Here is a 22,387-nt window from a genome sequence, read left to right as displayed (position 1 = left end):
TTCACACAGCTAGGTGCACAGTGTCACTGACCCGGACTAAAGAGGAACAGCACCAGAGCCCCTTTCTCCAAAGCATTGGTGGTCGTCTCAGCAGTCAAATCCTAAACAGCTAAAACATACCTGTACTGTGGAAAAAAGGAGTGTTAGGCCACCTGCAGACGAGCGGGTCGGATCCGGCAGCGAGAATTCTCGCCGCGGGACCTGACCCGAGCGCCTGCAGAGACGAGCGCGTACTCCCCCGCGCCTGGCGGCCCCGGCTCTTTCATGTGCCTGCTGCCGGGCAGCCAGCGCATGCGCAGACCGGAGCCGGCGGCCGGGTGAGTGACGTTTCTGTGCGAGGCTCTGCGAGCCACGCACAAAAATAGGATATGCCGCGGTTTGTTTGCCGCGCGAGATTTCGCGCGACCAAACCGCGGCCGTCTGCATAGGAGTGCGTATTGTAAAGCACTCCTATGCAGGCTTTCAGTGGCGGATTTCCGCCCGTGTGCAGGTGGCCTTAAGGGTGGTTTCACATCTGCAGGGGATTCAGTTTTCCTGCTCCGTTCAGGAAGCAGGAAAGGGGAATCCACTACCTGAACAAACGTGACAATGGGATCCATTCTGTTTCCGCTAGATTGCCCGGCCTCTTACCAGAAGAAATATTGCTGCATGCAGGACTTATTTGTTCCGGTATTTTATGCCGAATCTGCGATGGCGCTCCGATGTGAACCCAGCCTAACATGTAGAAACCATCCAGCAGTTCTGTAACAATCTAACTTAGGCTGCCTGCACACGGGCGGAAATCCCGCGGCGGGATTTCCGCTGCTCAAAGCCTGCATAGGAGTGCATTACAATACGCACGCCTATGCAGACGGCCGCGCGGCAAACAAACTGCGGCATGTCCTATTTTTGTGCGGGGCTCGCAGAGCCTCGCACAGAAACGTCACTCACCCGGCCGCCGGCTCCGGTCTGCGCATGCGCCGGCTGCCCGGCAGCCGGCACATGAAAGAGCCGGGGCCGCCGGGCGCAGGTGAGTACGCGATCGTCTCTGCAGGCGCTCAGGTCGGGTCCCGCTCATCTGCAGGCGGCCTTAATAAGGAATACAAAGATGTCGTCAATGCTGAACATGTAGGAAACGTCTTACTATTCTGAGGCCTGCCGTCAGCGGATGACATACAAGAGACCGGACTACAAATAGCACATGACTCAGATACCCAAGATTCCTTCTGTACAATGACTTTCATGAATTCCTCACTCTGAAGGTGACCCATTTACATAAGAATGATCATGTATTACATGCACGTACCCATCAAATGCAGAGTCTGAAATATCTGTCTGTGTAAGATCCAAGTGTTCCAAATTGGGGCAAAACTCAAGCATCTGGCGAATCTGTAAGGCAAAAACACCACTTATAGAATATACCCCAGCTGCCGTTCATAGTAAATCTCCATATGCGAGTACATACCATTTTGCTGCTAGCTGCTGAGCTGTATGCAAGTACAAGGGTTTTTACTGAATGACCGATGGAGGGCAGAAGATTTTGCATTAAGCCCTGCAGTAACTCTTTTTCTTGCTGTGCTACACTTATGGAGGAATAACCATCATCGTCTTCAGGCTCCTCTGCAACAAAAAGAAACACATGATAAACAGCTGGCATGATAAACCTGTCTTCAGCGCAGGTCACAGGGGTATTCCCATCTTGGAAGGTGATGATACATTGCTATGGTATGCCATCACTTTATGATCGTGGGGGGGCTGACTTTCTGCAGCCCATTAATCATTAGATAAAGCCCAGCAACAACCTTCCAAAGTGTTTTTTTTTGCTATGTACAGTAGCGCCCCTCAGTCACATGGCTGGGCACTGAACTGTAGTTGGTCCCATTAATTGTATTTCAGGTTCCTGGGCGCACACACACACACACACACACACACGAGTGTCTGGGGGCTGCTTTATTGTAAAGGATCCCAAAGTTAAATCCACACCAATCATTAATTAATGTCACATCCTAGTGATATACCATCATTTGATGAGATGGGAGTACCCCTTTAGTTCCTTGTGCAAGGCGAGACTTCACTACCTGTAAGTCTTTGTACCCAGCTTTGAGTGTCTAGAGTAAGTTTTAGTCTTGGTCATAAATCAGCTGCTGTCTGTTGTGATCTCTCCACAAGGAGAAACATTATTCCCCATATGCAAGATCATCGATGGAAAGGGACTAAAGACAGAACGTAAAATAAACTCAGCAGACTGATTTGCTACAGAATAGAAAAGGTTACTCCCTTCACTGCAAGTTATTTCCCCATCAATAGAACGGTAATAACTTGTATATCTGTGGGGACCCCTGTGCAGCAAGGGCTATGCAAGTACACATCCACTCAATTCACTTAAAAGGGACTGCCAGAGATCACAGACTTCAAACACTTGGCTATCTCCAGCGGTCTTATTGAAGTGAATGGAGGAAAAGTGCTCTTTCCAGGTCTCTGGCTGCCCACACTTCGAGACACATGCAGAGTTGGCATCGCCCATCACACCCACTGGCCACCGATTGACAGCTGTCTCACCATTACTGTGCACAGGGGGATTGCTGTCAATCAATCAGTAAACAGAAGGCAAGGGTGTGGTTAGAACCATGTGTAGGTGAGGCTCATGAATTTTGAGGACTACTCCTCTGTATGTGGCCACTACAAATAAAATGCAACTTTCTCACAAACTACTGCAGATACAGCAGACATATCACTATCTTTTGCCACGCTCTGAAAGGACAGCAAAAAGATGCTGGAATTCCTAGACAGACTGGCACGACCACCCAATAAGGACCTCCCTCTATGGTTTAGAACAAAGAGCGGCTAAGAAAAATATGCTCCTGGGTTGGTGGCTTAGGCCCAGCCATGTATTACATGACCTTCCATTCGTTTATGAGGCACACACTGGCAATGAACAAGCCAGGTCCTTACCAGACTCGTCAATGTCGGCATCCTCATCCCACTCCTGGAATGCACGACTCTCATCCTTCCTACTGGAGATCCAGTCCTCGTCGGGCTCTGTGTCTAGGTGGGCAGCTGCCCCGTTGTACCAGTTCCCTATAAAAAGACACTCATCACAATGCAAAACGAAATAAGCGGTTATGTTTCAAGGACACGATAAGCATGACAAGGCATGACCGAGCAATATACCAGATTTTATGGACTAGAAGATACTTTTTAGGAAGAAAAAAAAAAAAAAAAAAAAAAAAACTTGCTAAAAAGTCCCTGCGCCTTATACTCCAGAGACCAAGAGAACTATGCAGCCATACATATCTCTGCACACTTCTCTCTCCCTCACACTGATGTAGGCAGGAGAGAAAGATAAACCTCATCAGGGGCAAACAGCTAGGAAGTACACCGACCTCCCCGTGGTGCAGCCCCTCTCGTCACAATAGCAGGCACTGAGCAACAATAAAAGCTAGAGTAAAAAAAACCACAAGAGGTCCTAGAGGAGAATGAGGGACCGTTCATGATGTCAGTGTCATGTGACCAATCCTGCTGGGCAAGAATAAGCCTGTAGTAAGACGACTGACTTAATTAAAAGGTACTGCAGGGAGGTGTGTGCGCACATGTATTAGGTGGGTGAAGCAGAGTGCGGTGTTTGTAATGTAATGTGCAAAATGCAATAAGGGAACTACCGTACATGCGGCATTACACGGGACGACTGCGGTTGAGCTCAGACAGTAGTTTCAACAACAATCGCTCTGTAAGGCTGCCTGTGCATGGGCGTTGCGGTATCCCGTGGCGGATCTCCGCTGCAGAAGCAGGGGCCAGCAAACGGATCTCCACTGTCAGCCTGACAGATAAGCTGACCGCAAAGAATCGCGGCAATTCACAGCATGCTGCTATGATTCTCCGCTCGTGGACAGGGGGGCAACGCTATGGAAAGCGTGCATTGCATTCCCTGCGGCCGGATTATCGCCATGGGGAACGCGATTCAATAATGCCCCTGGACAGGCAGCCTAAGAGGAGGCAGAGTGGGCCAAAGACTGCTACAGCTCCCAATCTCCATTCACAGTAAACAGGCAGTCATTCATAGATGAACGACTGCCTGTTTAAAAGGGCCAATTGGCATTTGATTTTTACACCTGCAGAAACTGAACGAATAATTAATTGTTTATTGTCCGGTCGTTGCCAGCATTTACACCAAATGATTATTGTACAGATTCCTAGCGAGAAGACGAACAATAATCATTCCGTGTAAAAGGGGCCTTAGGTTAACAGGAGCTGACAGTTAAAGGGACTATCTGGGACATCAGTTTTTCCAGAAAATGGCCCAGCCTGCAGTATGACCATGACAGAACACATGCATCAGCCCCCTCTCCCCTATTCCACTGGCACCAGGTTCCCACTACTAATGTGCATAACATCATCACTGGTTCTACAAACCAAGAAGTGAATATCAGCAGGGAACCACCAAAAAAAGGAGCAGGAGGGAAGGTACATGTCTTCGGTTACGTTTATATTGCAGGCCAAGCTGGTTTTGAAATACACAGATGTCCCGAAAAACCCTTTTGACCCCCATTTCTACACTCGAGTTCCAAAATTAGTGACAGTAACCCCTCCACTTCCTTAGACACCAAGGACGTTTTAGGGTGCATTCACACGAATGTATATCGGCTCGGTTTTCACGCCGAGCCGATATACGTCCTCCTCATGTGCGGGGGGGGGAGGTTGGAAGAGCCCAGGAGCAGGAACTGAGCTCCCGCCCCCTCTGCACTATTTGCAATGGAGAGGCGGGATGGGGGCGGGGCTAATTCGCGCACCTTAGCCCCAGCCCCGTCCCGTCTCCTCTCATTGAAAATAGTGCAGAGGGGCAGAGAGGGGGCGGGAGCCTCAGTTCCTGCTTCTGGCTCTTCCAGGCTCCCCCCCCTGCAGATGAGGAGGACGTATATCAGCTCGGCGTGAAAACCGAGCACGCGCGCACACGCACACACACCTATTTTCTGCTGTGTGAACCTGTGGGTCTCTTAGTTAGGTGCATCTTATAATACAAAAAATACGGTAGTGACCCAACTGAGTCACATAACAAGCTTCGAGATGGAATAAAAACTGGTTTCTGTCATAAAAGGACATTACGCATCCTATAGACTCAGTACTTAACAAAATGCAGCAGAAATAAGAAAAAAACTGGGTGTTACAGAGAAGAGTAATAGATGTTCAACTTGATTTACAACATATACATTACAACACGTGTAATTAGAAGGTCTTAAAGCTGGCCATACAGATGAGATAGCTGTGTCATGTTTACTGCCAGGGAGATAAGCAGCCGCCAGACACCACAAGCAGCAGACAAAGGATTGGGCATGTAGAAATCCAATATGCGCCAGCAGTGCTGCCCCCATAAACATTAGACCGACAGGTGATGCTATTGTAGTTGGCGGGCTCAGCTAACCGTAATCCAATATGTATGGCCAGCATTAGCCAGAGAAACAGTGAAAGAAAGGAAAGAGGAGAACTGAAAGAACTGCCGGTTTTGCCCATGTTTCTACGTACCTGAAAAACAACAGAGGAGATGAGACAACCTCAATTCAATATTACAAGAAATTACACAATAATTATCTCCAAGGCATTAATATAATGAAATGTAACACTGGAGGGGCTGAGAACATGAATGTGTCGTCTGATCTGAGATGGGGGTCCCACCCCTGGGAACTGCTGGCTGTAGTACCCCAATTCTGTAACTCTCATTCACTTCTATGGGAATTACAAAAACTGCGTACCAGAAGCAGTTCAGCTGTTTCGGTAATCCCGGCCACAGCATTGGGACGGCTATTCCCATTTCAGCTATGATAGGTGGTTACCAACAGCAATGATCTATGTAGTGAGTGAATGACAGCAAGACCATTCTTTATTTTAGCATGGATCTCACGGTTTGCTATTGGTATTTGTTTAGGGGATAGCACCAATAAAAGTGCTTATTAAGATAATCTGAATTATACTTTAACCGTAACCTTGTAGTATTACTACACGGAGTAGACCAGCCGTCACTATGGTTGACTACAACTTTGCAAGCTGTGTAATTGTAAAGGCATATGTAACCAGGTGTAAAGCGTGGCGCCCCCTTAATACAGGTGTGACTTACCTCTAGCCCACAGCACAGGGTACAGATGTTTCCAGAGAGATCCAGCCTTTGCCAGCTGTGCCCATTTAATGTTTACTTGACTACAACGACACAGCTCCTGCGGATTAAGGTAACTAAAAATTTTCACCATTACCTCCGGAGGAAGATGACATATGGATGTTGTGCTCGACTGAGTAATTGGCTCTGGAACAAGACAAAGAAACAGCTAATCATAAATAACTCCGTACATTCTGCTGCACTTGAAATATATGGGGTGTAGTCAAAAAGACAGATCCAGAGCCATATCTCATCACTGGTGTCCTATATTGTAAAAGCAGCCTACTTGAATATGAAGGCATGGATGCTCTATGTGATGGTATGGCACAAGGGCCCCTGGTTCTTACATGCTACTCTTCAACTTTGCAATTGGGTTTTACGCTCTAACATTTCCAGGGGCCAGAAGACTAAATTGAAATCCATGTTCCAGGGCCCCACGGTCCCATGCACCGTACCATCATGTAGCACATCCATGCCTCCCCATTCAAGTACTCTATTGTCATTTTAATGTAGGACATCAGTATTGAGATATAGTGCTGGATCCATCTTTTTGGCTGCACCCTGAATATACATATCCACCGACATCTTCCATGAACCTGTAAAATTCTTGCAGGAATATACTAAGCTGCAACTAGGATAGACAGGCTGGACTAGATGGACATGGTCTTCATTCGGCCTTACATACTATGTTACTATGTTATGTATGTTACTGGTGAATCGAGACAAATAAAAGGTAAAACCAATATATTCAGCAAGCATGCCTATGTGCTTCCAATGAGGGAGGGCTACCTACAGACTCTTCCTATTGACGCTACTGTGCACGGTCTAGTAGGCTGAAAGGAACAATCCAATTATGAATCACAGTTTCACAATGTTCCATAAAACGTTGAGCAACTTTGACATAATATTGCTAAATGCAGAATTCTGCTGTTGTGTTAGGTGAAATGTCAGACAGGAGGATGGGAGGAATACTCTGTTGTAGTTTAGAGACGTGCTAAAGACGAAGCATAAGGAATGGAAGTTGCTTTCAGAAGAGATCCATGAGAAGTATGCAAGTGCTAAGAGATGGCGGTGGTAGAGAAGACGCGGTTAGGATCACAGGACAGACAGGCAAGTGGTTACATGTCCAATCCATCTCCTATTCTGATCCCAACTGCTTGCAGTCTGGCTGTACGAGGTGGCCATGCCTATAGAAACAGCTGAGCGTGGTTGGGATTGCATGTTACTACCATAGTAGTCAATGGGAGTTACACAAATGCTGCCAGTACAGCAACCTACTCTGTTCTCGTAACTCTTGTGCTATGGAGCCGGCACAGCCCACTGTGTTTGCCTTAGTCCCAATGGCTACTATGGGACAGAGCTGCATTTCCATCCCAGCAATGTTAGGCTAAGATGGGAACACCCCTTTAAAGGCCGGAGTCACATGGACGTAAGCACATTTATGCACACAACTGCGCTCTTTAGGCTGGCTTCCCACACTAACACCTACTACTTAAATACAGTTTTGATGAGGTCACTGCAGTGATACTACAATACTACAAGGTATTTGTATCGATTCGTAAAGGGAAGGGGGGGGGGGGGGGGTCTCAGAGTTTAAAAACTTTGAACCATGACCATTAAGGCCAGTGCTTGGCTGCAGTCGTCAGGGACCATCAGTGAATTGCTGTGGGATTTAACCGGTGAGCAGTTTATTACGTTTCTTGCATGCAGTTTAACTTCTTAAACTGTCAGACCATTTGCTTTAATGTCCTCCGATAATTCACAGCACTAAGGGTGGTAAGCACAATGGAAACAGGCCTTACCCTCCTCCGACTTTTCATCCACAGAATACTTGAGCACCTTCTGAAGCTCTTCAGCCTCGTTCCAGAGACTCAGCCCTCTGAGAAGTTCTGTGGGGTCTTTCTGGGAGCAGTGCTGGGCGATCACCATTTTTTTAATGTCCTTGAGCTCATCGTAAGTAAAGTATTCCATCAACATGGGCTGAAAAACCTAGGAGAAGGCTCATTTAGTCTGCATGGATGCACCTCAAGGAGATCCTTTCCTTAAAATATACATTTATAGAAAGCGAACATCTAAAAGGTTGCTATGTGCATTATATACAAGTAGGATGATGATTGTTTACTAGTGAATCGGTCAATCATTTCAAAGATGAAGCCATACACAATTCTAGCCCATACTGGCCACTACTGTTGGTCCAGCTGGCTGTACATGGTCAATGACAGCAGCCAACAAATGACTGATCTTTCTGGGAACATTCATGGACAAAAGATCTTTCTAAAGTTGCCCATACACAATATACTCAAGTTGATGAAAATGGAGAATTTCAACCAAAACAATCATTCATCAGGTGAAGTCACCTCGAAAGAAGTTGGCTACTCTTGAAATTTTCATCTGCTGGTCTAACGAAAGATCTTTCACCCACAAACTATTTGCCTTGGAAGTACGTTCTCAGAAAGATCTTTCATCTGTCGCTCCGTGTCATTGAGTGGCAGTATGAACTAGGATGGCCAGATGGCTGAATCTGTGAAATGATCATTTCGAGACGATCATTTGTTCTTCAGTTGTTGAACCACCAAACTAATTCTAATGTGCATGACCCCCTTTACACTAAAGATCTTTTGTCCAACTAGGCGATAAAACTTTCTGACGTGGCCAACGTCTTTCCAGACCACAGCAGTCTGTCATCGGTTGGCCAAAACAATTGTTTACGGTTGAATAATCATTTTGGTTGAAATAGTTCATTTTCATCAACTTCTGTGCTACCAGTGACTGGTAAGAACATCATAATGCCTTTCCATCTGAAGATGCTTGCTATAGGGACATGAGTAGGGAACAGGAATGCACCAGAGAACAATTAGAAGTGCTAGTAGTAACCATTTACTGTTCATGGCCGGAGCGCACTTACCTCCTCCTCTTCCTTCATATGAGGAATGAAGTCGCTGGTGAAAGCCTCCAACCTCTCCTTCAGTTGTTGGGCATAGTTCAGCTGTTCGTATTCATCCTGACAGCACAGAATAATATTGGAGGTCGCATGTAAACTGTTATGTCAGAGCTTTATAACACAAGGCTACAAATGTGGTCAGCAGAGCAAACACTTAACAAGTGACCTTAGCAGAAACCATTGTTCTTGTGAGGAAATCTCTTCCAGGAGGACGGTGTCACAATCTCCGTACAATCTCAGAGTTCCTCAAAAGAACACAAAGTAATCCGCTGACTAATGCAGACTGGAGGAGGTGGAGGAGTCCCTTTACTTATACCGCATTAAAGATGATGATAGTATTGAAAACTTTCTATAGTTCTCCATCATAATAAATTTATAAGTCACAGCCATAAGCGTAAAAGGTTGCATGGATCCCGCAGTGTTCTACTGCTGTGGAGCCACCGGTGACCTGGCCAATGGCCGCATATGGCAGAGAAATTGTACTGCGCACGCCAGCGTATCTCACGCAGGCCGTCACATGCTATTTCCTTCTGTTTATATTTCACAACGTAATTGCATATGGACAGCGTTGATTAGGCGCCCATAAAGAACAATGGGCTCTCATGCACGCAATGCTCTGCAAAATAAAACATGCTGTGGGTATTACACAAATCCTACACGCTAAGGTGAGCCGAACTGCATAAGGCGACGTAATCGAACGCCTGCGATTACCACGTATCACACGAGCGTACAGCGCACGCAAAATACACGGTAATCTTATGCTTGTGTGTGCCCCACCTAATGAAGTTAAAGGGAAATCTGAAACAAGCCAGAGTTCTATGCAATTTTATTCTCTCTCGAGATCTGCACTTGCTTACCCCTAACCCTCTACTTCCATATCCATGAGCCAGAAGTTCTACTTTGTAGAAGAATATGAAATCGTAATTGCTGAATGAAAGATCTACAGGTCGATTGTCACTGAGCACATAAAACTGCTTTACCTCTTCCCGATGGCCATATGGCTTACATATGTCCTAACTGCATATGTCCCATGCAGTTAGGGCATATATAGATGTCCACAACATATGCTGTGTATGCAATGGGCTCCATACACGGCAGGTATCGGCTGTCATTGACAGCTGTCACCTGCCTGCAATAGCCACTACTGGAAATAACTCCTATATTGCGTCTGCTAGTCTTTAAATGTCCCGATTGATTGAGATTTAAGCTTCCTGAGAGGACTCTGCTGTGATAGGATCGTGGGGGTGCTGACCGGGTGTCATGGTAGCCTGGGCTTTCTGAAGGACCCCAGGGCTGCCGTGATTGTTTGCCTATTAATATGTGCCTGCGACAGGGCTTTAATAGGAAGCCTATTAATATACAGTAATGAAATAATATAGTATTGCATTATACTGCATCAGTGCTCAAATGATTACAAGCTCAAAGTCCCATATAGGGACTAAATATTGAAAGTCTGAAACCACACCCTTTTCCCAGTGGTCACATCATATAAAATGAACTAAAAAATAAATGTAAAATTATTTGTATCACTGTATCCATAAAGGTCCAGGTTATTAGCGTATCACATTTATCCTGCAGGATGAATGCCGTTGGAGAAAAAAGAACGCAATGCCAAAATTGCACTCGGTCGTCCTGTTAAGTGGCACCTCTGAAATACACAACTCATCCCAGAAAGACAAGCCCTCGTGTAGATAGGTCATCAAAAATAACCCTTGGTCATGAAAGGGTTAAAGAGGCTCTCTCATGAAGACCACTCCTGATCATACATCCTGGCAGGACATATGACCATCACACAGAGGTGGTGGGGGATGTCTAATTCTAGACCCACCCAATGAGCCAGTATGGAGAGTTCCTCTCTTTGAACGGCTCCTGTACCGTTGTGTTACAAGACAGCCATTCATCTATATAGCCACCATGTAATACTACATTTGCCCTATAGGGGTAGACCGGCGGCCAAGCCTTGCCCACAGTGCGAGCAGCTTACCTTCACATTTTTCAGCCCTTTCTCAAAGAGGACGAGCATCTCAGAGAGCTTGTTGTCGGAGTGCACGTTGTACACGGTCTGGCTGCGCTGCTGCAACAGGCCGATGATGCATTCATTCTCGATCTGTTCATGCATCTTGAACTCCTTGAAGGTCTCGTAGAGAGACTGCAGAAGGGCCCGGAAGTCATTGTTGTTAGAAAAGTTGGTCTTGGAAAGCTGTGCGAGAAGAAAACCCAAGAATTTAGGAGAAGAACGACAAGAAATGTAAATGACAAATAAAGAGCATGACAAGGAGGGAATCAATCACTGCGTGTGAGACATGGGTCCAAGGACCTTGGCCTGCCTAAGGCGGGCACACTACTATAACCCATGGCACGTTTTGTAGTAGAAGAGCCGGGTCACTATGAATGTGCAGTCTGATGAAAGTCTGGAGAGAGATTGCATCAGATTACCCGACACTATAGACCAAAGCAAACTAATCACTGACTTCAATGCCATTATTAGGTAATTAGCAAGGAATTAAAAAAAAAAATTAGGGCAGGATCCAGACTACAGAATTTCCGTGTGGACCCTAAGCGGCATTTGGAGGCAGGCTTTCCATTGCTGCGGACACTCCACTACAAATCAGCCTGCATGTGGACCCAAGCCAAGCATCATGCCCATGGTCAGTTCGGATTCCGCCTGCAAAATAACGCAGCGCAATCAGACCCAGCGCCACCCAGAGACCCCCCCCATACTCACCTGTACGGATCCGCCGTGAGTGTCTCGCCCGGCGAGCACGCGCAGTGCAGGGCATGACACGAATTCTTGCGGTACTTCCACTGTGCTAACTGTGGAAGTATCACGAGACGGACGGCTTCCATGGACGGCAATGTAAGCCGTCCGTGCGACTTTCACATTTTCCAAGAGCGTGAAAAAAAATAAAATAAACTGAAGTTGATTTCTGCTCGTGGGCATGGAAGAATCATTTACCATGGCATGTCTATGGACGGACATTGCTGAGGAATTCCCGGTGGGTGTCTGACCAAGAATTCCGCAGCGATAATCTGGCTATGGGCATTCGGCCTTAAAGGGGTTGTCCCGAGAAAGCAAGTGGGGTTATACACTTCTGTATGGCCATATTAATGCACTTTGTAATATACATCGTGCATTAAATATGAGCCATACAGAAGTTATTCACTTACCTGCTCCGTTGCTGGCGTCCCCGTCTCCATGGTGCCGTCTAATTTCAGCGTCTAATCTCCCAATTAGACGCGCTTGCGCAGAAGGGTCTTCTCCCTTCTCTTGGGTCTCGGCACGAGCGGCGTTCTGGCTCCGCCCCCTTCTACGCGTCATTGCGTAGCTCCGCCCCATCACGTGTGCCAATTCCAGCCAATCAGGAGGCTGGAATCGGCAATGGACCGCACAGAGCCCACGGTGCACCATGGGAGAAGACCCGCGGTGCATCGTGGGTGAAGATCCCGGCGGCCATCTTGGTAAGGTAAGTAAGAAGTCGCCGCAGAGCGGGGATTCGGGTAAGTACTAAACTTTTTTTTTTTTTAAACCCATCCCTTGTGTTTGTCTCGCGCCGAACGGGGGGCCTATTGGAAAAAAAAAAAAGCCGTTTCGGCGCGGGACAACCCCTTTAAGTTATGCTGGCTGTAGAGCCAAAAATTGTGAATTCACCATGTGCTGTCAAACATGAACTACCCAGCAATGAAGCAGGACGGTTACCTTATACCAACTTTTCACATAGGTCACTGGGGGACTTGAATATCACCATATCATTTTTCCAGTACACAACTATACTTCAGTATCTTAGAAAGTCTATAAAGCCTCATAGGGCACCGTAGCTGGCAGACCCAGAGGCTATATTGTGGGGGTCTGAGGGGGTGGCAGACTTTTACATGCTGCGGTCACACTAACCGTATGGGCGGTTGTTAAGGGGGTAAATAAAGTAATGAGAGTTTCTGTAAACAAATCAAGAAAAGGCAGCGCCAAAATTAAATTTCTAGATACTTTTTATTTTTGGACCCCCAAATTTGTTCCGTCCTGCATTTAACTGTGCATGTAGGCATTTCCACAGCCATAAAGGAAGGGCGCTAACCTTCAGCTGATGCAGAGGAAAGATTAGTGTGGGTCACAGAACAGACATTAGCAAAGCAGCTTCACCTTCCCACAAACTGCTGTAATAGTCCTTTATCATCATGTGCAAACACAAGGAGGAATGGAGGAATCCCTGGAGCCGTAAGTGTTAACAGCCTCGGCCCGACGCCTAATGTCACATGGCGGCGTGCTAATTACTAACAAAAACCATACTAAACCACGTTCCATCCTTAAGGACCACGCTGCACCCCAGAAAGCAGGGCGGCTCCGAGAACCCATCAGCAGGCCAATGGGAAGCGGAGAAAAGGCCACCCAGAAAACTGTGCCGATGGGGAAGGCATCACATGGAAGCTGCGCGTCACCTAATGTCACCCGCAGTGCAGTGCCTGATGGGATTGTTCTCACTAAGGGAAACCAAGTATACGTCTTAATGATGCTATAGTGAGGTCTCGGACCTCTCAGGATCCTTCCTCCGGCATAATGAAATAGATCTGGATGGGGCTATATATTTATTTATTACACACACTCCCTGATGACAGGCTGGGTATGAACAGAGCGGTCCAGCTCTGTTCTCCATACCCAGCACGGAGCGCTCAGCTGTATAACAGCTGGGCGCTCCGTGCAGAAAATATCTGGATGCGGAAGACAAGTGGGGACACCCTGCTTGTCTTCTGCATCCTCCACTCTGAGCGCTCGGCTGTATAACAGCCGGGCGCTCGGAGCGGGTAACAGCTTGATGCAGAAGACAAGCGGGAAAACCCCGCTTGTCTTCTGCATCCTCTGATCGCTCATCTTGCGCTGTAAATGACACAACAATGATCGCTCAAAAGTCGCTTGAGCGACATCTTTTGAGCGATAATCGTTGTGTCTAAATGGGCCTTTAACCCCTTCCCGCTCCAGGATGTAAGTTTACGTCCTGGCAGCGGGGTACTTCCCGCATCAGGGCGTAAACTTACGTCCTGGGGATAGCGCAAGATCACTTATGATCTTGCGCTATCCCGCAGCGGGAGCCGGCTGTCATGACTGACAGCCGGCCTCCCGCTGCAACAGCGGGGGTGTAACGGAGATGTGCCTCCTGCTGTTAACCCCTTCCCTGCTGCGATCTATGTAAAGGGAGCGCGCTGTAAAACAATTATGATTGTGAATAGCACCCCTTCATTTACATCTCTGCACATTCTGAGCTAAGCAGTCCTATGACCGGTCCTATCAGTGATTGACAGCTGGGTACGATGGTACATACAGGGAAGGCTGTCAATCACTGATAGCTCCGCCCATTGGACTCTTCAGCTCAGACGGTCTACCAAATCTTTCCCCATAAAACTATATATACAACCTGCTCGTCTCCTCCTGCTCTATATCATGCCCGCAGTTTGGGCAGCGTGTTCCAGCTGACAGATTCATTTTAAAGTTTAAATAAGGTTTGGGGGGCATCTTGTAAAAGGAACTAAAAAGAGGGGGCACAATCTGAAATTAATGTAGTCGGGTGAGGATTGGAACTAATTTCAGAAAATATTACTTCACTGCAAAAGACGTGGGTGGAAAAATGAAGAGTAAGTGAGTTTAGCCATGCTTGGAATAAACATCTATCCTATGGGAAATAACTGGATGGACCATGAGGTTGGTTTCTGCTGTCCATGTCCCACGCTTCCAAGATCACTTAGGAGAACCAGGAACGCAGGAAGCCACATGCGGTATTGGTGCAGCACGCCACGGAGCGCATACATTTCCCTGGACAGTACGTTATCATGCAGGCAGTCTTGGGGTACGGACTGCGCCCCTTTACAGCCGGATGCTCATAGATGCCATTGCCATCAACTTTTCAGCAATAATTCGATCAGGTGAGAAATTAGCTTTAATTATCTGTGTTTACAGACTGAATAATCAGAAGGCTATGACAACAATGGTGGAGAGGATACAGGCCATGGGGTCTAGAGTTTACTGTGCAGCCTACTGCGGCCGGTAGAGTCATATACTAAAGGCTGTGTTCACATCTGTGTTGGGTCGGAGTCACTCAGCCGGAAGAGTTGTGTGCAACAAACTCCCGCTGGGCGGCACTCAAGCAGTCTGCGTACTGGCAGATCTCCAAGGACGCTGCATGTCCCATCCTCATCTGGGAAAATGGGTTCAGGTCATGCCCACACCACAAGTCCCTGTGAATGGCCTCGTAGACTGTAATGGGGCTGTGTGGATTGGCACTTGGGCATTTTCTTCAAGCTTTCCAGTAATGCCGAAGACAAGGATAGTGACACCAGATAGTCGGCAGAAGAAACCAGAACCCAAATGTCCTGCAAGTTATAAGGTCAGCGCCTGCTGGGATATGAGAAGTCTTATTTGTACTGTCTCCAGTGGGAACAAAGGGTAACTTTATGTAATGCCTGGGTCATGTCCACAATGACCATTTATATAGTCAGAATGTGTATTTTGTTCAGGGGGGTTCCAGGTGTGGAGACCCCCACGGATCGCTGAAATAAAGGGGCAGATGTGCTCACCGAGTGCTGCGCCGCTTCAGCTGGCATTACTAATTGGCTCTTTAGTAACCCAAAACGAACACACAGAAGTCTACATATCGGTCTTCAGCTTCCGAGAAGAGCCAACAGGCTATAACCACAGCCGAAGCGGCACGGAGCTCGGGTGGGCACTGCGGCCCCTCCATTTCCACAATCAGTGAGTGTCTCCACACCCAGAACCAAAGTGAGCAAAACTTTTGACGTGTCAAATGGACATCAAAAGTCTTTCTAAATTGCAGTTACTTTTTAAAGGGGTATTCCAGAGAAATGGGATGAGACAATAATTGGTCAGCAGGGGCGCCTGGCGTCAGTGCTGCTACACATAGGGGTACAGAGTGCAAGCTGTAAGTACCTGGACCAACGGTACAGTAAGCGTCCACTACACTAGGCGGTGCCACCTAACAGCGGACCTGCGGCTGCATTTACAAAGCACTGACTTGTGATCCGCCATGTTGATTCTCAAGGTGGCAGGAGAACAAGGTATAAGCGCCATCTGAACGTGCCTTTAGGCGGTAAGATGAGTGGTTTGAGAAGTAATTCCCGAGGACCTGACGGTTATTTCCCCCGGAACAAGAGGCAGTGTTGTTGCCTAGCACTAAGCTGTAAGTCAAACAGCGAGTGTCGTCAGACGCAGGCTTTACAGTAAACATCCGCCATGCCATGTAGGTTTAGTTCTGTAGGGTAAAAAAAATTGCTAAAAAAAGCCAGCAAAAATGTTCTGGAAAAAACTGCGAGCCACCCCATGTGCGAGCGCAGAAAATAAAAAACAAACAAAAAACGGCCGGTCCGTAAGGGGTTTATGAAAGAGGGGCTTCTTCTGTGTAACCACCAACGATCTGTATAGACCGCACGTGTCAGACACAAGGCCCCCCAACTCATGTTATGTGGCCCGTCGGCCGTGCAGCATTCAACTCACCTAGTCTGCAGGTCCGATCCGGTGGTGGCAATGCCGCCTGACCTCCCTGACCCAAAGACCGCGTGCGCTGTCATGTACGCAGCGCAGACACCAAGGGGAGAGGTCAGCGGTTACAGACTGTACGGCTACCGGACCTGCAGGTTGGGCGAGTGGGATGTCTGTAGGGATGCTGCCCGGTCAGAGGCTAATAGAGAGGTCACTATTACTATTGGGACACCATAGGAGACACCATTACTGCTGGAGCCACTACAGTTGGTACCAGTATTACTGCGGGCCCCTATAAGGGACACTTACTACTAGGGCCACTAAGGAGGTCTCCATTATGGCTTGTTCACAAGGGTGTAAACGCATTTGGTCGCACAACTACGCCGCATATTTGTGTAACTGAAAATTGTTTCATCTGTGTTTTTCAGCCCCTCCAGTGTTTCCGTGTGCACACAAAAAAACCGCGCTAATTGAAATGGTATACAAAAATACACAACGAAGTACGACTATTGTTTGTATTTCCCGCACCGTTGCTTAGCGATGATGCGAGTATCCACAGCCCATATGCAATTACACGGTATATGGGCTGCAGGTATATCCGCCACTAGAGAGAACAATGGGCTCTATGATCGCAGATTCTGCGGCAAAGTAGAGCGTGCTGCGATTGTCCTTCCGCTCGCAGAAAGATTGTGGATTCCGTGGGAAAAGCAGGAGTTTAAAAAAAAAAATCTGGACTGCGCGTGTCGGACAGCGGACCATGCGGACCATCCGCACTACAGAGTGAGAAGACTGAAGAGTAGGTAGGCGCGGACGCCACTGCTGGCACGGCCGTGTGCAGCCAGCCTTTTGGACAAAGAGTTTAGGCAAGGGCAACATGTTTACTAACGGCTTCTGCCATTTTATAGCAAAGGGTGGTGGTGGGTATGTTCGGTACAAGCTGGCATAGACCAGTAATGGCAGCTTCACATGGGATGACCATCAGAGTAGCTGGCACAGCAAGAGGTTAGTGTATGAATATTTGAGCGCTGGTACAGGGTGATGGCTGTGCCCTTGTTGATGCCCACAGTCCCTGTAGCGCCCCCTCCCTGCAGAGGTATGGGTCAGTTGTTGAAAGGCAAATTCACAGTTTACACCAGATTAATAATCAACCTCTGACTATTTTTTCGAGGAGTAATAAGTCAGGTTGTTTCAGCTCACCCCCCGGTGGGCAGCCATGTTTAGCTGGAACAGCGGTCACGCTAAATAGACGTTAACACTCTAAAAAGTCTAAGAATACAGACTGGTTTAATGTGGACAGTTTTATAAGTGTGTAATAACGTACGGTCTGCGATCATCAGCGGCTCGCAGGTCTGCGCTTGGCTTGTAAACCAAGCTGACTACATTATTGTGTCCCACCTAATCAGTATAGATTGGTTTGCGGTGCCTATAGCCCGCCGGGTGGTAAGCTGCGCAATACGAGTCTTCCTCTAATAACGGATAGGGTTTAGAAACAGACGGAGCAGCAAGCTCAGGGGAGAACTTGTGTTTTCCCAAACTTTTCTCTTTAGTGACATTTACCTTCATGTAGACGTTTAACGTACACAGAAAGCGCAGTGTGAACGCCGCCTGAGGGCTCCGGGACACGGGACGGTTTATCATGATTTTGATGCTTTTTTTTTTTAAACGCAAAAGTCAACAGGGCTTTTTAATGTTAGAGACGCATCCGATCGCAATGTGTCAACATTAGAAAGTCCTATAGACTTTTGTGTGAATAAAACATGTGAGAAAAACACAAAAAGTGTGCAGGAGCCCTTACATGCACGCTAAAGAGCTACTATGTGGGCAATAGATGTGCCGTGTAAAGGCACCAACTGCACAAAGTCTATGCAGTATGACATTATTTTATATATATCACACACAGGTGCCAATGAGAATCTATAGGAGAGGCCATCAGCTCTGAAGTCATGTAGATGTAGTGCCCACCTGCTGCCAGGATGGTATAAACACCAATACATATGTCAGACCCTAGTATATACACAGCGTATGTAGATCACACTATACATTATATAGCGCACTGTATTTACACTAGGTATACACAGCGTATGTATATCACACTACACATTACACATACTGTACATTATATAGCGCACTGTATTTACACTAGGTATACACAGTCCGCACACCCCTGATAAAATGCCATGGTTTCATCGTCTTAAAAACAACCCAACCAAGAAGGCTGATATCAAATCTATTCCCCGCAGAGCGTCCCGTTATCTGTACAATCACACCGGAAATCAAACGGAAAGGTTTTAGGATGGGGGAAAAAAAATAGAATGTGGTTGCATAAGTATACACACCCTAAGGCCTCCTTCCCACGAACGGATTTCCGCCGCGTAATTCGCGGCGAAAATCCGCTGCGTTGCCCGCAGCTATTAGGTTCTATTGAACCTAATAGCACAATGCTCACGATGCGTAATTCCACCGCGGAATTACGCACCGCGATTTCTCCCGTCCTCACCCGCAGCATGCTCTATTTTCTGCGGGTGAGGACGGGCTGTACGCACTGACGGCTTCCATTGCAGTCAATGGAAGCCGTCCGTTCACGCTATCTCCCGCTGTAACCAGCGGGAGATAGCGTGAAAAAACGCTTTCCCGCCCACCGCCGCGCGTCATATGACGCCATATGACGCGGCCGGCCGCGTCACGTGACACGGCCGGCCGTGCACGTGACACGGCCGGTGACGCGGCGGCGGTGGGCGGTGACGCGGCGGCGGTGGGCGGGGAAGCGATTTCACGCTATCTCCCGCAGGTAAGTATAGGGGCTCTGGGGGGCGCCGTGACGGGCTTCGCAGCGGAATATTACGCGGCGGAGCCCGTCACGCTCGTGGGAAGGAGGCCTAAGGGCTCCCACACACTTGCGTTTGCGTTTTTTGATAACACGATTGTCAATGGGACTTTCTAATGTTAAAAACGCAACGCAGTGCAACTTGCGTTTTTGGTGCGTTGCGTTGAGTTGCGTTTTTAACATTAGAAAGTCCCATTGACAATCACGTTATCAAAAAACGCAATCGCAAGTGTGGGAGCCCTAAATCTATACTCTGTGGATGTACGCTGTGACTTTATGGCAGCATTCAGTGTTTTGGGTCGGTGTCTATCAGCATGGCACATCTTGACATGGCAATCTTTGCCCACTCTTCCTTACAAAAGCACTCCAAGTCTGTTAGACTGTGAGGACATCCCGTGTGTAGCGCCCTCTTCAGGTCACCCACAGATCTTCAATGGGATTGGTCATTCCAAAACTTCGATCTTCTGGTGAAGCCTTTCTTGTGTTGATTTGATATGCTTTGGGTAGTCGTCATGCTGAAAGGTGAAGTCATCTTCAGGTTTTGTACCAGAACGGCCCGATATTTGGAACTGCTCATAATTCCCTCCACCTTGACTAAAGCCCCAGCTCCAGCAGCAGAACAACAACCCCAAAGCATAATGCTGCCTCCACCATCCTCACTGCGGTATGGGGGTCTTCTGGTAATCCGCAGTGTTGGCTTTGTGCCAAATATACCTTTTGGAATTATGGCCAGAAAGTTCCCCCTCGGTCTCATCAGACCCTTAGGCCTCCTGTCCACGGGGACAGATCCGCAGTGGGTCACCCGCAGCGTCATCCGCGCCCCATAGGGATGCATTGGACACCCGCAGGAAAGTAAATACCTGCGGATGTCATTTTCCCCCCCGAGGCGCGGATTGCGTGTGCGGGGAAATCACCCGCAGCATGCTCCATTTTAGTGCAGGTCTCCCGCAGGCTTCTATTGAAGCTTATGGAAGCCGTCCGGATCCGTGGCACACCCGCAGCTGAACTCCTGCTGTCCGGCGCGGGAGAGCAGGAGTTCAAAAAAAAAAGTGCACGGCGCATGCCGAGCACATCCGCCGGGCCAAAGAAAAGATCCAACCGCGACGGAGGGCAGATCCGCAGCGTCCGGACAGGTAAGTAATTCTTATTTTTAGCCTCATGTCCGCGGGAAAGGAGGGACCCACTGGGGGATTCTGCATGAAGAATCCGCGGCGGGCCTGATAATCCCCGTGGACATGAGGCATTACACGTTCTCCACATTACTTCTGGCAGACTTGTGGAGGTTTGGGCAAATCATGGCCGAGCTTGGATGTTTATCTTAGAAAAGCCTTCCTTCTTGCCCCCCTCCCCCACCGCCCAGACGTATGAAGAATACAGGAGATGGTTGTCACATGACTACACAACCAGAATCTCCTGCAGCTCCTTTACTGTTGCGGTCGGCCTCTTGGCCTCCTAGAACAATCTTCTTCTGGTCCTTTCATCACTTTCCGAGGGCCGCCCAGTCCTTGGTGAGGTCACTGTTGTGCCAAGTGTAACCCCCTTCTTGATGACGTCTTCAGCGTGCCCCATGGTAGACCTAACGTCTTGGAGATGTTCTGGTCCTCCTCCCTGACTGATACGGGTTATCAGCCCCCTGTGATGCGCTGTAAGCTCTTTACGGACCCCGACTTGTGCTGATGCTACTAAGGGTCCCTCCTGGGAGCGAGTGACATCGGCGTTGGCGCGGGCAGCCGCTCATACCGGCAGGTACATCCCTGCCTCGTTCACACAACTAGTCATTCAGACTGAACCAAGAAAAAACGGCGGCATGTTCTATCTTGGCACATATTACGCACGCCAAAATAGCGCATGGCGATTGGATGATTCATCTTTGTCGCATTTTTGTTTACATGACAAAAAAAACTGGCTTTTTCCAGCGGTGTGCAGACCTATCACCTGTATACAGCAGGAGTTATATAAACACACAGTGTAATAATATATATATATTATATATAACCTGCAGTACATGGCAGCACTCCCCACCCCGCCGCCCGTGTACAAGGTCCGCCGCAGCAGTAGTACATACACTGCCGGGCCGCCCAGACTCGGCGGTCCCAGCAATCACCCCGCACTACATTCACCTTATCACAGTAGCGTCCAACCAGCTGCTTCATCCGCCAGTGCGGCCCGGTGAACACATCCACCTCGTCCGGGAAAGGAGCCATTCTCCACTCTCCATACAGAGCGGCCGACGAGCAGCTCCACAGGCGGCCAGCAGGCTGCAGCTACCACCAGCACGAAGAGTACAGCGAGAACCCTCCGCCGCTGACAACACACCTCCTGATTACAAGTGCGCAACTACGGCCTAGCGTCACTGCGCCTGCGCAGCTCTTCATCCCGGCGTCCCTCCCTAGATGCTGCTTCCTTTGCGCAGGCGCGTTACTATGACAGCGAGCAGGGCTTTCTCGTCGGTGTTCTAGTGCACATGCGCAGTGTCCCTGAAAGCGCGACGTGAGAGGATGGCGCATGCGCCGAGGGTGCTTACGTTAGCAGTTTACTCCTGAAGTTGTGTTGCATTGTTGTTATGTCATGCTGGCTGCGGGTGCATGCTGGGAGATGTAGTTTTCAGGGGCCGTTCCAATCATACACTGCTGTACAGTGAGGCTTGGTGTTGCTGTGTATTTTCTGGCATTGAACGTAGGTTTTACACTAATACTCGCCCTGACATTGGAAACTAATGGTGACTGATAGAGAGTATACATCATACAGAGACAAGGGAGCTCATCCTGTTTTACAGGTTATCACCCTCCTTCAGCCTCCCCCACCTTGTCATATAGAGTTTTCACCTTGGGGAAGGAGACAAAAAAACAGAGTGCAGGCGCAGCAAGAACTCCGTCAGTATCTAAGGTGGGGGGGTGTAGCGGTATTTAGCGGTAATTCTGCAGCAAGCCGTATGGCTTTAACCCTTTCCAGTCCAGTGTCCCCACCGCCCACACAATCCCTTTATTTTGGGTGGGAAAGCGGCTTGTGGATTCCTTGGAATTA

The 22,387-nt window shown here is 48.2% G+C and overlaps 1 protein-coding gene across 1 annotated transcript in view; it reads right to left on the bottom strand.

The window, feature by feature from the left end:
* Positions 1–21,729, bottom strand: part of FBXL5 (F-box and leucine rich repeat protein 5) — a 30,525-nt gene extending 8,796 nt beyond the window's left edge. Inside the window, exons 1-8 of the mRNA XM_066573262.1 lie at positions 21,484–21,729; positions 11,047–11,262; positions 9,027–9,122; positions 7,924–8,110; positions 6,086–6,268; positions 2,932–3,057; positions 1,445–1,599; positions 1,286–1,368 (exon numbers count right to left, since the gene is read on the bottom strand). Of these exons, the coding sequence (XP_066429359.1) occupies positions 1,286–1,368; positions 1,445–1,599; positions 2,932–3,057; positions 6,086–6,268; positions 7,924–8,110; positions 9,027–9,122; positions 11,047–11,262; positions 21,484–21,567 (1,130 nt within the window). The 5' untranslated portion in view covers positions 21,568–21,729. The remainder of the gene's footprint in view (positions 1–1,285; positions 1,369–1,444; positions 1,600–2,931; positions 3,058–6,085; positions 6,269–7,923; positions 8,111–9,026; positions 9,123–11,046; positions 11,263–21,483) is intronic.
* Positions 21,730–22,387: the final 658 nt, after the last annotated feature.

This window comes from Eleutherodactylus coqui, chromosome 7 (genome assembly GCF_035609145.1).
Source record: "Eleutherodactylus coqui strain aEleCoq1 chromosome 7, aEleCoq1.hap1, whole genome shotgun sequence".
Taxonomy (NCBI): Eukaryota; Metazoa; Chordata; class Amphibia; order Anura; family Eleutherodactylidae; genus Eleutherodactylus; species Eleutherodactylus coqui.
The sequence above is the reverse complement of the archived record's forward strand: the minus strand, read 5'-3'. Positions and strand labels throughout refer to the sequence as shown.